The 15825-nt window shown below is 39.5% G+C and overlaps 1 protein-coding gene across 2 annotated transcripts in view; it reads right to left on the bottom strand.

Annotated features, from left to right (window-relative positions):
• Nucleotides 1–15825, bottom strand: part of nr1h4 (nuclear receptor subfamily 1, group H, member 4) — a 28981-nt gene that overhangs the window by 9928 nt on the left and 3228 nt on the right. For both annotated transcript variants that reach the window (XM_066685268.1, XM_066685269.1), the window contains exons 3-7: nucleotides 12503–12880; nucleotides 10130–10270; nucleotides 3002–3144; nucleotides 1913–2011; nucleotides 643–742 (exon numbers count right to left, since the gene is read on the bottom strand). In XM_066685268.1, coding sequence (XP_066541365.1) covers nucleotides 643–742; nucleotides 1913–2011; nucleotides 3002–3144; nucleotides 10130–10270; nucleotides 12503–12880 — 861 coding nt within the window. The remainder of the gene's footprint in view (nucleotides 1–642; nucleotides 743–1912; nucleotides 2012–3001; nucleotides 3145–10129; nucleotides 10271–12502; nucleotides 12881–15825) is intronic.

The following is a 15825-nucleotide window of genomic DNA, read 5'->3' as shown; positions in this document are numbered from 1 at the left end:
TTTATTGAATAAAATATGTCACCTCGACAAAATAACTGCAATTGTTTTTAAACAATATACAGGAAGACAAAATTTTATATATGTTGTTTTTTTTTTGTTTTGAGAAATTTGTTGACTGATTTGTTGGAAATACGTAATTGCATGAAAGGTTGGACAGAACATTTTATAAGGTGGGTTGTGCTGCCAGGTGACTCAGCAGGAGAAACACAGTATGCATCCATCCATCCATCCATCCATCCATCCATTATCTGTAACCACTTATCCAATTCAGGGTCATGGTGGGTCTGGAGCCTACCTGGAATCATTGGGCACAGGGCAGGAATACACCCTGGAGGGGACGCCAGTCATTCACAGGGCAACACACACACACACACTCACACCTACGGACACTTTTTTTGAGTCGTGTGTTTTTGGACTTTGGGAGGAAACCGGAGCACCCGGAGGAAACCAACGCAGACACTGGGAGAACACACCAACTCCTCACAGATAGTCACCCGGAGCAGGAATCGAACCCACAACCTCCAGGTCCCTGGAGCTGTGTGACTGCAACACTACCTGCTGCGCCACAGTGCCACTCAACACAAGTGATATTACTTACTATTTGTTGGTATAATTATAAATTATTTTCAGAAGTTTACTGACCTGGAATATTTTTGGTGAACTCTACCAGAACCTGGACATGACTTGTGGCCATCTCGGTCAGCAGCAGAAAATTCTCCTCTGCATTAAATTGCTCCTGGAGCTGCAGAGACATGAGGAAACAGGTGAAATATTGTGTTCTAAAGCTGATCACTGCTGTGCATATTTTATGCTGTGAGGCTCTGATAACAGAATTTACACAACCATGTCTCGACCGAGGCCTGCCATTTACTAAGCTCATCTGTAGAACAGGTTAACAGGCATCACAGTTCAATATAATAAAAAATCTGATTAAATACTTCCCAAAGTGAAAAAAAAAGAATGAGATCTTCTTGAACAATCAGCCATTTTCTCCTCAGACTCTTTTTCATATTAAGAAATGGCCTATATAATAAGCTTATATAATGATATATAAATATATTGTGCTGTTTGCTCTGACCCTCTAATTCACTTCATATTTAAAATGGCTGCCTCCGGAGCATAAGCTTTTTCTTTTGGGACTACAAAGCAATTAAATTATTCATGTCTTGCTGAGCTATTATGTTCATTATAATTATTTGCTATATTTTGCTGGTAAAAATGGCTAATCAGTCCATTAAAGGTGCTGTATATTATTTTGTACATTGGAAAATGTCAGGTGTCCATACACATCCCTGTCTATGTAAATTGAAAAACTAACAGTGCCGCAAACCGAGAAAAACAACACTATTCCAGCCAATTGGCAACAGGACAGGGAAAGGGGAGGGGCAGGGGAGACTGTGCGTGGAGGAATTTGGGGAGGGCCTCTGAAAGGAGGAGTGTGTTTGTTTTGCTGCTGAGTTGAAATATCAACCGTTGCTCTCCAGAATCATATACAGCACCTTTAACCTCTCTGTAGTTTCTCCTAAACAACAATATGATCAGGTGTAAAAATGAAGGAGACTTCGTTTTAAATCTCTGTTGCTCAAAAATTTCTCTTGAGAAATGAAGCCCAGGAGACATATGTCTCCTCGTAAGTCACACTGTTCAGATTTGCTGAGATAATAATAATGTATATTTGCTACCTAACTAAAGACAGGTATTCAGCCATTTCTCGTTTAAGACTAAGAACCTTCTCCATTTTGATGTTGTAAAAAAGTTGTTGTTATCTGAACAAAGGGTCTCGGGTCTCCTTTTATATTTCCTGGGTAATCAATAAGCATCTTTTGAACAATTATAAATCTGTCAGAATCTTGTCTTTCCCAAATGTGTTAGTGTTTTATATCATGTTACATTCACATAAGAAAACACCTACCAGTTTCTTGGCCATATCCTGAGGGACTCTATGTTTGTTGTATGCATCAAGAATGCAATTTAGTAAAGCCTGCTGGTCTGGATTTAGCTCCACTTTTTCCTGAGTTTAAAAAAAGATATTAGTATATACATAATTCAACTGTGATTTTTATGTGCTTGTGCTTTTGTGTCTCTAGGACTGATGAATAAGCTTGTATCTATAAACTCTTGGACATACTCTACTATGTAAGTTTAATTTCTGTTATTTTATCATTATTTCATTTTGTCATGAAGCAGAAGATATTTCTGTTCTCTTCATGAATAGAAGCTTCCCACCGACTCTGTTAATCACAGCTATCAGGTCTCTAGAGGGACTATCAGTACTGGAGCTCATTACTGAATAACTAGGAAGCTTTTGGCCCAGAAAAAAACTACAATAATTTTATAACCGTTCTGCAACATTTAATCATATAAAACACAATTATAAATCATACGCAGCAGTGTCTAATCATTGCTACATGGAAATCAGACACTCATGTTGTCCTTGAACCACTTTGATGACTCAATAAATGTCATTGAAAACTTGTAAATGTATGTGCTGCTTGGACTAGAGAAGCTGCAGTGTACACCTCACAACACGGACAGATGACTTACATTTAAAGGAACACTAGGCAGTATTCAGCACTGCCGAAACTGCACTATGCAACATTTAGAGAAGGTTAGAAAACCACCCACCTTCCCTCCCCACCCTTGATTTCAGGAAAGTGCTGTAAATGTGAACAACACTCTGCAACCATAGGAGGAGACCAAGAGCAAAAACCCCAAATCTTACCTAGTGTTCCTTTAATATTGTCCAACACTTAGTTTCAAAGTTTTAAGTAATTAATATGCCCACTCTTTAATTTGTCCACCCTACATCCACTTTATAACCAAGTAAAATCTTTGACATCCCAACAACAGCAGCTCCTAAATGCTGTCTACTTTCTGATGTGTATCCAACATGACTAAATGATGTATAATGAGATAGAAGATAAGTCATTTGAATCCATGTGTAAATGCCTGTAAACGAATAACATATTTTAATTTATGAATTTTTAAAAGTTGTTCTTACTTTAAAGCTTTTGGTTGTTGATGTGACCTGTTTCACGTCCCCGCTGTCTCCTGTCTCTGTATCATCTACTGTACCATCTTCTGGTGAGGTCTTGGTGTTTTTCCTCAGCCTTTTGGATTTGCACTGAATCTCTGTTAGTAAACCTGTGTACACACAGTCAAACAAAACAAGAGATCATACACTGTAGAAACAAAGACTTGAAGCCACAAAATAGTCAATTTACACTATGTAGGAATTGACATTTTAAAATTATTATTACTTTTTTTTAATAACTCTTAATACAAGGGTTTACCCTTGGAACTATTCCAGACATTAATATAGCAGCAAATGAATATTTTCAATGTAAATGTGTAGTGGATTTAAGGCATAAGTGGATTTTAAATAGAGAATTTTCTCAGAGCCCTGTTTTCACCCTCAGGCTGGTTGATAGTCACGCCCTCTGTAAAACTGGGCCCTCCCCATGCTTGTTTTGCCCTCCCCAAGGAGACATTAACTGACCACAAATCTTTCTACTAGTGATGGGAATTTCGGCTCTTTTTGGGGAGCCGGCTCTTTTGGTTCTTTCGGCTCCTAAATGGCCCTTTGTTTTACCACTTTTTTCCACTGGTACAGAACAATATTACCTACATTTTACATGACTATATGGACAAAACATTATTGTTCAATATTAAAAATAATAAATAGTGTTGCAATGGCCAATTGTTTTTATGGCTGTCTTGTAATAACTCACTGATTGCACTCACACATTCAATTGTATAAATAACTGGATTTTTATTTAAACACCTTAATAAAAAATCACTTGTAAACTCTGAAGTATAGCCAGTGGAACCCAAAAAGTAGGTATTACAAAATAGCTTATTAAATTAAAATAATCATCCATTTCTGGGTAATAAAATAAACAAATACTCTGCAAAGTGCAAAACAGCAGCATTCAACGGTAGTGATAAAAAAAAAACACAACTGTCAACACACATTTAACTGATTTAACATTTTCTTCAACTATTTTTAGGAAGGCAGATTGGCATTCAGGAAAACCAAGTGTCTCAGCTCGGAGGGGGTGATCCGGTTTCTTCTCTCTGTCCTTATCTGCCCAGTTTTTGAAAATACTGCTTCTTTTCCTTTCGGTCATTTTTTTTTCTTCCTTCGGCTCTCCCTCTTCACTTTCCTCCTGTTTGCCACCCACCCCTCCCCTCCCTGCTTGGTGGTATAACCCTTCGCTGATTGGTACCTTTGCTTGTTGTTCTCTGATTGGTTGAATGACTATGGAATCAGATTTGTGCCAGAAAGAATCGCACAAAAAAATTATTTCAAACGTAAAACTTATAATTTTCAAACAAAATATCCAGCTTTGACCTTTGTGCTCCATGGTTTTAGTGCGTGAGCTCTGAGTTCTGCGCGTGCTCTCTGACTTTTGTGCGCCAGCTGCACGAGCTTTGTGCGCGAGCACTCTGAGTTTTGTGCGCCTGATCCCTGAGTTTTGCGAGCAGTTTTGGCACAAAGCTCTCGCGTGGGCGGGACTTCTCATTGGTGCCTTCCCATTGGCTAATGAGTTTTTGACTGACAACTCACGTCATTCGTTGCAGCTCAGCAGCGGAGAGACAGGAAAGATTTCAACATTAAAGAGTGAGTAATTTTACACAGACACGAATCCTCTTTGTACTTTACTGTTTAAAAACTATGAAATATCTGCAAACTCCGACAATAAATGTAGATATTGAGGTAATGTCCTGTCTAAAACAAAACATTAAAGATTTTACTGTGAAAACAAACCTGTTTGTCTCTCGTTACCAGATACTGACCTGAGGTGAATGCACACCGATGTCTGTTTACTCGGCGTGAAACAGAATAAATGAGCATTTATTTGTAAAATATTATTTATGAGTGCTTGATTTTCTGTTCAGAAAAATATCCTGTACTAACATAGAGGGTCTTCCCTTTCCCGTAATCACTGTTAGACGGTTTAAATGCTCAAATTTATTTTGAAGATCACAGTTAATCTGTTTTTAACAAATGCCTTATGTGCATTTTGTTACAGGAGTTCTCAGAGAAAAGAGAGACATCACACACAAGAGTGTGTGTGTAATGCGTTATATTCTGCAAAAGCGGAATCCCAAAGCCGAATACACACGCTTCCTGCACTCAGAGTCGTGAACAACGTTCAGGGCACTCAGTTGTCACTCAAAAACTCATTAGCCAATGGGAAGGCACCAATGAGAAGTCCCGCCCACGCGAGAGCTTTGTGCCAAAACTGCTCGCAAAACTCAGGGATCTGGCGCACAAAACGCAGAGCATGCGCACAAAACTCAGAGAGCACGCAGAACTCAGAGCTCACGCCCTAAAACCATGGAGCACAAAGGTCAGAGCTGGATATTTTGTTTGAAAATTATAAGTTTTACGTTTGAGATGAATTTTTTTGTGCGATTCTTTTTGGCACAAATCTGATTCCATAATATGACAAGCCTTAGAAAAAATTGCTCGGTCTTAGACGGGAACCGGCTCTCATCGTTCACTTACAAGAGTCGGCTCTTTGAACCGGTTCGTTCGCGACCGACACATCACTACTTTCTACCTAACTATCTGGGATCGTGTGCAAAATTACGATTCAAAATTGTCCTGGAGGCAGTGCTGCCTTTGAGGAAAGCGGGGAAGATTTTAAAATGTCGTACTGGTAAAGCTCCGCTTAGATACACGTTTGCCTTCTCTGACTGTCAGGGATGTGTTTGGAAGAAATAAATGTGCAATATAATTTCTGTAGACTAGAGATATTTTTTTAATAATTTGTTGAAAGTGCTGCAAAAGGAGGATAATGTAACAGCCCCCGTGGAAGCTGCAGAATGTTATAATGCTCTTCAGCAAAAGCAGATTTTAACAAAGCGCGAGACAAGAAAAGAAATTCATGGAAAAGACGGAGCAAACTAAGTGCTGCTGAAAGGCTCTAAATGGACTCTGAACACACAGTTGTTCTCCTAGTAACACTCTCCGGATTCAGTGACTCCTCTCCCAACTGATGTGGTGTGATGGCGCACTGGGAAAACCCGGTTACGCGTCCACTTCTTAATCTCTTTTCATCAGGTAAATTCTTGCTTCGTTTGCTGCTGTGTGGCTTCTGGGAGACTGGGAGAGTGGATTTTTCACATTCCACCATAAATGGTGCTGCAGTTACACACTGCAGAGCCTGAAGCTAGTTTCTAATTCTCAGTTTCATATGCAGATTTCCCATCCCACCTTAAAAGCTGCTCTGAATTACTTTTAACTGTGTTGTTCATTTATCCTTCAAGGCATTTGCACTGCGTTTTATTATGAACGTTTTTCTACATTAAAAGAAGGCTGAGGTTATAGTTTCTTTTTGGTATTTCCCACGTTAAACTTGTACAATCACCTTGTATTGTTTCTTTCCCATTCAGGGTGTTTACACAGCATTTTACTTTTCTCAGTGTTGTTTACATTTATCAAATTTAAACACAATTTTCAGGACCACCTAATAATGTGGAATGGAAAACTCGAATGAGACTCTAACTATTACAGTGAGGGAGAGCCTGAGTTAACTTCTGCTCATTTAGTTACGGTTATTCCTATGCTCTGGACCTGTAGGAGCCTTTTTTCTTTTTTGTTTATTGGCTGAGGGAGAATGTCTGCTTTTATGTATATGCGCCAGTGAGGAGAGTTGTTGCACTGCCTTCACACTGGACAATTAACATTACTGAGTACATTAACAAATCCTGTTCTCCTGGCATGTGTGTGTTGGTTTGTACCCTTTGTGTTGATGTTTTGTATGCACTCTGAGTGATGGAACACACCAAGTAAATATTTTTGTTTTTAGTATTATAATATCGGCGAGGAGTTGGTGTGTTCTCTCTGTGTCCGCGTGGGTTTGCTCCGGTTTCTTCCCACGGTCCAAAAAACACACGTTTTTAGATGGATTGCTCACTCAAAAGTGTCCGTAGGTGTGAGTGTGTGAGTGAATGTGTGTGTGTGTGTGTTGTCCTGTGAAGGACTGGTGCCCCCTCCAGGGCGTGTTCCTGCCTTGCGCCCAATGATTCCAGGTAGGCTCTGGAACCACCGCGACCCTGAACTGGATAAGCGGTTATCGATAATGAATGAATGAAAAGTATTATAATATTTTATGTCTGTTTTCATGAGTGACTGGCATGATAACATTAGCTGTCATGAATATTATGATTTTTATATTATTTTAGTGTTATAAGCTCATTTGGAGCGAGTCATTGTGACATTTCCAGCTGCTCCTGAGATGTGTGTGTGTATATATATATATATATTTTTTTTTTTTTTTTAGTGTGACAAAGTAGTAGTGACAAAATCTCAGATCGTGCATATTTAAATCATTCCTAATGAAAAGCAAAGTTCAAGATTGAATTCAAAAAACACTTTATGAAATTCAGCAGATGTTTCCTTGCCATTTGCTAGCTCTCTGGTCTGTTTTCATGCATGAAACCGGTCTAATGTGTTTATGAAGTTGTTCCCTTTAAGCTGCTTGTGCATTTCGTACACCAGGAGCACCAAAAAGTATAACCCCCTAACCCCTGGCCCCAAAAAACAAATAACCATTCTCATTTAAAATCAATAATAAAGGGGAAAACAGAAATCCCACAGCAGATCATTACAATGATATTAATATTTTAACTGATTCACTTTACTTATATGAATGGCACACATTCATATTTGGACTGATCTTCATGACATGTCGCTTATTGTCACAGTGATTATATTAAACACCTTAAAAGACCATCACAATTTGTAAATTAAGAAAGATACACAACAAATATCTCACAATGTAATGGAAACAACTGTTTCATATATAGCCTAGTTTAATGTAGGTGTGTGGCTTCGAGAGTGTGGTTTTTCTTATGGTTCCCAGACACCCTCAGATTATATACCCTAAGAGCCACCTCGAACTCCAGCTCAAATTTCTGAGTTCGCCCCCTTCTCCAACACTTCTCTGGGCATGTCCTATGGTAGTAAACTAACAGATACATGTACTTTGCTTGCATTGTGAAAAAATACTATGCTGTTATCAGATTTAATCTAATCGTGCAGTCAGAACTGTGTAATTTGAAATACAGTATGAGTGAACTTCAGGGAAATACCCCTCACTGAAAAGGAAAATACAGGAGGGTAAACCTTTGGAATATTTCCAGGCTGATTGAGGGTGTGTGTGTGTGTGTGTTTGGAAGTGCAGTGGGAACAGGCTGAAGACTGAATGCCTGCTGCCTGCAATATTTATATCAACGTTAATGCACTATTCATGAGCAACAGGAGCCGAATGCGGTCTACTCTTCACTCGACCTGACAACTCCACGCACAGCAGCTCCGCTAATTGTGTTTTATCACTGGGAAGCCCACAAGAATACATTCATCAAACGGATTGTGAAAACACACTTGTTCTCTCAACTCAGCCCCCTTTTCAATTAAATCAGGGGTTCTGTTTTTCAACTAAATAACTGCCTGACAAAATCCTTGTATCTTTTATATGGCAGTTTTTTTAAGAGATGGAAAAACTTTAAATGGAAGTCAATGTAAATATTGAAATATAATTTTGCACCGCTTCTATCTATCATTACATTTGCACTGTGTAAAGGATAGCGGGTGTTTTTAAATCTGGTGTTACAAAAAGGGGATATACAATGTTTTGTTCAAACAATGACTATGTATTTCCCACAGCAGAACCTTATTTTCTTTGTTCAGTTCTGTATGACACGCTATGTCTTGGCTGCATTTGAAATATTAGCTCCTGAATTCATGATAAAATCAGTTAGATCTCGGTCAGCGCGCATGTCTGACTATTGGTGTGTGATACAGAGGTGTTATTATGTGCTTTCCCAGGTCAGTATTATGAGGTTGAAGTGAGCAGTTATGCTGTTGCTGAAATGGTAGTAACTAAATAATTCAGAATAAATACTGTTTTTTGAAGTCCACATGAAATATTTTGTCATTTTTTTTAAATGTCTGAACCCTTGGGCGAGCTATAACTCTAAATACAATACACCAACTTCCCACCATCCCTTCTATTTCTAAAGATTTATGATGCTTTTTTTTTTATAATAAACACAAACAGGGTGTGTATGTTACTGTCTCTGTATATAAATGAATTATATCTAATCTCTCTTACCTATTGGATGGGATATTCTGCTGAATGAACATTTAGGATTTACTTAGTTATACAGTTACACAAGCCTCTGCATCTATTTGTCTGCACAGTTTAATTAAAGGAATACTAGGTAAGATTTGTGTTTTTTACTCCTGGAGCTTCCCCTACTGTAATTCATTTTTACCACACTACTGAAATCAATGGGCAGGGCGAGGGAGTTTAGGTTTCCTACCCTCCTTCACAAGTCACACAGTGAAGTTTCTACAGTGTTGAGCCCAGATTGGCAATGACAGAGCCTACTATAGTTCGTCAGTGACGAGTATAGGTTACGTCGGTCCAGAGTTACGATGTTTCGTGGTTACGACACATCTCCCATTTACTGTAAAGCCTTGTTTCGACCTAAGTGGTTTTGCGTCGTAAACGTCGTAATGCGAACTTCGTGTTTGTGCGCGGCGGAAGAATAAATACATGGTTACGCGGCTCGGGACCGAGGAAGATAGGTGTTAGGATAGGATAAGTGCTTACAGTATGTTTTTTACGTACAGTTCGACTTACACCGAAAATCGGTTTACGAGGCGACATAGGAACGGATCAACGTCATAAGTCGAGGACCCCCTGTATTTTGAAGCTGTAATTTTGAGGTAAACATATTACGCAGTGTTCCTTTAAGGCTTATCCTTTTATTTTAGACAAGGCCAAACTTCAATTCTTGTACTTATAGGTGTTGGACATTATAAAGCTATTTCATAGTTCTAAATTTTATTCAGTGTTTATGCAGTGCTGAGCAACTAAATTTCTACATATACTCAAGCTGTTCGTAGTTGCAGAGCACCCCTTAGACCTGGCTTATAAATCACTCACTCACACACTTTTGCACACTCCACAAGGGGCAGTATACAGTTGAATTGTATTCTGTTTGAATCAATATTTTATGGAGTTTGAGTTCAGGCAACTATTTTTATTTCCAGTGTATATGCTCACCATTAAAAAGAGCTGTGGGTTAATGAGGTGTGGTTACTTACACTCTGCAAGCATGCCCATCTCTTTGCACTTCCGCAGTCGACATTCTTGGCACTTTCTGCGCATATACATGTCCATCTCACAGTTCCCTCCACTCTTACACTTATACACAGCGTTCTTGGTTATGCTTCTTCTGAAAAACCCTGTAGAAATAATTGTATCATGTTATTTATATATATATATATTATTTTAAAAACAACACACTGTCATTGGGGCAGATCAGTAAATAATGCCACTTGAGGAGCATTTTGTTAAATGTGAGTGTATGTGACAGAGAATGTATATGAGTGAAAGACTGAGGAGTGTGTGGTTGAGAGAGTGGAAGTGAGGAAATAAATGAGTGATTGTAAGTGATTGTGAGATTTTGTGAGAGTGTATGATTGAATGTGTGAGTGTGTGATTTAAAAGCCAGCTGATCCTTTGTATCTAAAAACTGAGCATATATGCGAGAGACCTGTGAATGTTAATTACAGAAATGATTATAGGATATAGCTCTTGGTGTAATAACTGAGACAAAAGAGAGTATTGGAGAAGTATTATAAGTATCCTATTATTTTAAATTGAACAGAAAACAACTAGATGGGACAAATAAGCTCCACATCTGTTAGACCTTGAAATAGATTTGCTGTGCCTTTATATCACTAGTGCATTACATCAGAAGTTACACATGACACTGTAATGCAGATCCTGTTCTGTCCCTAGTTCCAGTGCGCAGACAGCTGGATGCGCATGCTTTTGGGACAGGTAATTACACATTCTAGCATGAGCTGATGAACACAATGACACACATTAACATTGCATGGCGGCACAAGGCTCTGGTTCCTTGCATCATTATTCAGCAGAAAGCTGAGAGGGAACCAAAGCTAGACTGGGCGTGAGGGAGCATCGAGCTTGGCCAAGACTCTGAGACTCTGAGCACATGGCCTAGCAGCTGCCCTTTGGGCTTTGTCCACGCTCAGGTGGAATTACACTTGCAGTCATTCAGTCATTCAATGATTTTCCAAAGAGCTAAAATTGGTCCATGGGTTTATATGTCATATACCACGCTAGAGTTAGTTAGACTGGGTTACTATGTCAAACACATAGTAGGCATAGTATCTAATTGTATTTGTATCTGTGAATTAAGGAGAATTATAGCTTGGAATTACTTAAAATAAACTTGAACCTCTAACCACATAGACATACAGGAAGAATCCCAGGTTTGTTTGAGTTACAGTCCTGATCCTTAACTTATAATCACACGCTCATCAAAATAAAACACTTTGGTACTTTGAGACATAGCATAGAAGATTCACATGTGATTTCCTAGAGATCCAGTTTGGTAAATATTTTTGTTTATGCACATGCAATAATAGCTTTTATTTTAATATACACTGTATTTAAATGTTCCTCCGGGTGCTCCGCATTTCCTCCCACAGTCCAAAAACACACGTTGATAGGTGGATTGGTGACTCAAAAGTGTCCGTAGGTGTGAGTGTGTGTGTGTGTGTGTCTCTGTTGCCCTGTGAAGGACTGGTGCCCCCTCCAGGGTGTATTCCCGCCTTGCGCCCAATGATTTCAGGTAGTCTCTGGACCCACCGCGACCCTGAATTGGATAAGTGGTTACAGATAATGAATGACTGCAGGGCGGCACAGTGGCGAAGTCACATAACTACAGGGACCTGGAGGTTGTGGGTTCGAGTCCTGTCTGTGAGGAGTTTGGTGTGTTCTCCCTGAGTCCGCGTGGTTTTCCTCCGGGAGCTCCGGTTTCTTCCCACGGTCTAAAAACACACGTTGGTAGGTGGATTGGTGACTCCCTAGGTGTGAGTGTGTGTCTTGCCCTGTGAAGGACTGGTGCCTCCTTCAGGGTGTCTTCCTGCCTTGCGCCCAATGATTCTGTTTTTTTTTTCTTTTGAAAATCAAGGACACAAAGTGACACGGATGAGGAACACAATAGCACCCACTTTTGGATCTGTCCCTAAAAGTAAGAATGTGAGCGGTTTCACAATTTGTGGTTCAATTCCCATCCTTGAGTGAGTGAATGAATAAGTATGTTTGAGTGAGTTAGTTTGAGTGTTTTTGTGTGCATATACCACTATGTACTCAATAATTATGTATGTGAGTGTGAGATATGTGAGAGTGAGATAATATATAGGTGAGTACGTATGTGACTGAATGAGTATATGCGACGAAGTGGGTGAGTTACAACATTCTTTGTCAATCTTCCGAATTTACCAAAGGTTTTGTAAACCCCTTAAAATGCAAAAATGTCTGCACCTGTATTGATAATTTGAAATAAACAATATAAATCATATTAGACCTTGAGTCTTTCTGTTTTCTTTTATATAAAAATACTGATTCCAGCTTTTAGAACACAAAAGCCCTGTGGTTTTCACCTTTACACCCCTCACATGTGAGAGCATTGTAGTGATATCCTGAGGCTTTGTCCCCACACACCACACACAGTTCCTCCCTTTTGACCCTTCCTGAGTGGGCGGTGTGTCTGGGTCTCTTAAACACTGTGGGGACAATAGGGGAGGGTTCTTCCATTACAGTTTCGAAGCCTCCCTCCAGTGGACTCTTCCTCAGCTCCAGCATAGATGATGGAGTGTACCACTCCTCCGGGCTGTACTGTGGGTAGTAGTTGTGGCTGGAGTAGTATGATGGGGAAGACATGGATGGCTCCACGCTAGAGTACTGCATACTGGGATAGCTGGTGAAAGGCAGAACCTCCTGGTCCTGAAGAAGAGGGCTGCTGTGCTCTGCCAGAATGTCTGAAAGGGAAGGAGAGGAGACAGCATCAGTGTGACAAGGCAGTCAGTTTACATGTGTCATGGAGTTAGGAAGCTCAAGTTAACCCAATGTTGGGCACACAGGGAGTTAATGGGCTCAATACCAAAGCAGCTATTAGAGAAACTACAACAAACAGTAATACTATTACCTGCCAGGCTAATAGCCACAACCCACCATGCGCTCTGTAATATACAGCTGCCAACAAAGGTACGCCATTGAAAAGCGATTTCTGTTTCCTTAAAGAAACTTTCAGCAAATGATTCTTCAAAGTGTCACTTCAATAAATATGCAAGTATGAAGAATACTTCAAATTTTACATTAAAATTTGTCCATTTTATCAGCTCCACTGACCATATATGTACATTTTGTGATTCTATAATTACAGAGGATAGTCTATTTGTTGCTCTGCATACTTTGTTACCACTTCAATGTTCTTCAATGGTCAGGACCCTCACAGTACCACTACAGACCAGGTATTATTTCAGTGGTGTATCGTTGTCAGTACTGCAGTAACACTAACGAGGTGGTAGCATGTTTGTGTTGCACTGGTATGAGTGGATCACAGCAGGGTTCCTGGAGAAATGCTGCCACGATCACATTAGAGAATCAAGACTATGTAACTACCCCCTCTTTGGCAGAATTATACTGCTACCGTAATGGCAAGAACATGACAATTAACAAAGATTACACACAAACCATTATAACATTTGATTTTAAGCCTAGTGCACTGGCGGAGCCAAAATTAATGTGTCAGTGTACCTGTGCTATATCAAGCTCAGGGCTGTTTGTCTGAGAATAATTTATACTAAGTTACATTTTGCTGCACCTGAAACAGGAGTCCACCACACCCTCAAATAAAGTCAGAAATTATTAACCCACACACACTTTGAGCTGATACTTCCAAGTACAGCAAGGACATTCTTCGCACTTACATATTCAGCATATAATAACAGGATATTACTCCAAGGCTCAAAGAGTGAACGTTATGTTTTGTTTTTGTCATCTGGCCCCAAACAGCAAGTGCAACTCATATTGATGTGAATGTTTTAATACAAATATATAACACACATACACAGTAAACAGAATCCACAGAATAAAACACTCTCCCTCACTGATCAGTAACCAAGGTACCAGATCTGTCAATTAAAAGACCAAGTTGCCAAATACATCAGTCAGAATTCAATTTATTCCTTCCATTTCTATTCAAGATACTGACCTGAAGTCTTCTCCTGCCCCATGGACATTTCAGCAGAACCCAGTATAAGTACAGGTAATGTGCCTCTGGTCCAAACACTGACCATCTACCATCATTCTTTTAGATCATCCACGTAAATTCCTGTTTCTCCCTGTTGCAAAGCTTCTGTCTTTTTGTAGAACCCAGTCACTCTGTGATGCCTTAAATCTTGCCTCAAGTGTGCCAAGGGGAACAAAGGTTGCTGCGGTTGTTTATTAACCTGACAGTCACATTTCTATGTCTCTATTACAGGTAGCTGGTTCGTAATGAGCAAAGTCACTTTCATGTATGCCATCCAGACATAGAACAGGTTGATAAACCTGCTGACCGCTAAAAGGGGATAATATGTTCATCCACTCTTCCACTAATGACCCTCTTTGACTAAAAAAAATAGTTACCCAAGTGTATAGGCTCAGTGGCTCTGAATTCAGTTTCAAATATATGAGAATAATATAGATCACATAACAAATGTTAGAGAATGTTCATTAAACAATTGTGATTTGTATTTACATAATTCAAACCTCCCAGGTGGCTGCACATGAAAAATGTGTGGAGTGACAAAACCTTGCCGAACACACACAGAGCCAATATCATATTAAATCCTCTCTCTGTTACAACTACCATTTATTTCAGGTTGCTTTCAGTTTTGCAAATACATTTACAATAATGTTTCTCCTGTCAAAATTCTGTCTTAAAGTAAGACTAAATAAAATTTTAACCATAAGCTACAAAATCACTGTGACACTCCACTGAGATATAATAAGTAGAAAAGAGCCTCTGTTGTTGCTATACTGGGTCTTAGCACTGCAGAAACTGTGCTATGTAACTTCTGGAGGAGGGTAGGAAATCGCTCCTCTCCCTTCCCCTCTTGATTGATTTCAGTACTGTGCTGTAATAAAAATCATTTAATTTAAAAAAGTGTTCCTTTTAAAGTTGTTTTTCTGATTCTCATATTCCACATAGTGCAAAATTCTTTGTTTAATTAAGTTTTTTGTTGATGTTATTTATTTTCTCAGTAAAGACGTCTTGACAGCTACACATTATTTCAGACCCATAGTGTTGATTGGTTATATAATAGTTCAGTCAAATATTTGATAGAGATTTGTGAATTGTTAATTTCAGAAGCAGGATTAGAGCTTGATTTGTCCTTTGTCTAAATGCTTATCTGATGGTGAATTTTACTTTAAGCATTATTTTAAAGGCCACCTCAATGAAAATCACATGTTTTATCTTGCTAACATGTCCATGTGGTATTGTTTATACACTGAAAGGCTTCATTCATTCATTAATTCATTCATTGTCCGTAACCACTTATCCAGTTCATGGTCACGGTGGGTCTGGAACCTGCCCGGAATCACTGGGCGCAGGGCAGGAACACACCCTGGAGGGGCGCCAGTCCTTCACAGGGCGACACACACACACTCACACCTACAGACACTTTTGAGCCACCAATTTACCTACCAACGTGTGTTTTTGAACAGTGGGAGGAAACCGGAGGGCCCGGAGGAAACCCATGCGGACACAGGGGGAACACACCAACTCCTCACAGACAGTCACCCGGAGCAGGACTTGAACCCACAACCTCCAGGTCCCTGGAGCTGTGTGACTGCGACACTACCTGCTGCACCACACATTGCTGAAAGACATATCATCAGCAAAATAAAAAATCAGTTCAATGCCTGAGCGTTTCAG

Source organism: Hoplias malabaricus, chromosome 11 (assembly GCF_029633855.1).
Source record: "Hoplias malabaricus isolate fHopMal1 chromosome 11, fHopMal1.hap1, whole genome shotgun sequence".
Taxonomy (NCBI): Eukaryota; Metazoa; Chordata; class Actinopteri; order Characiformes; family Erythrinidae; genus Hoplias; species Hoplias malabaricus.
The sequence above is the reverse complement of the archived record's forward strand: the minus strand, read 5'-3'. Positions and strand labels throughout refer to the sequence as shown.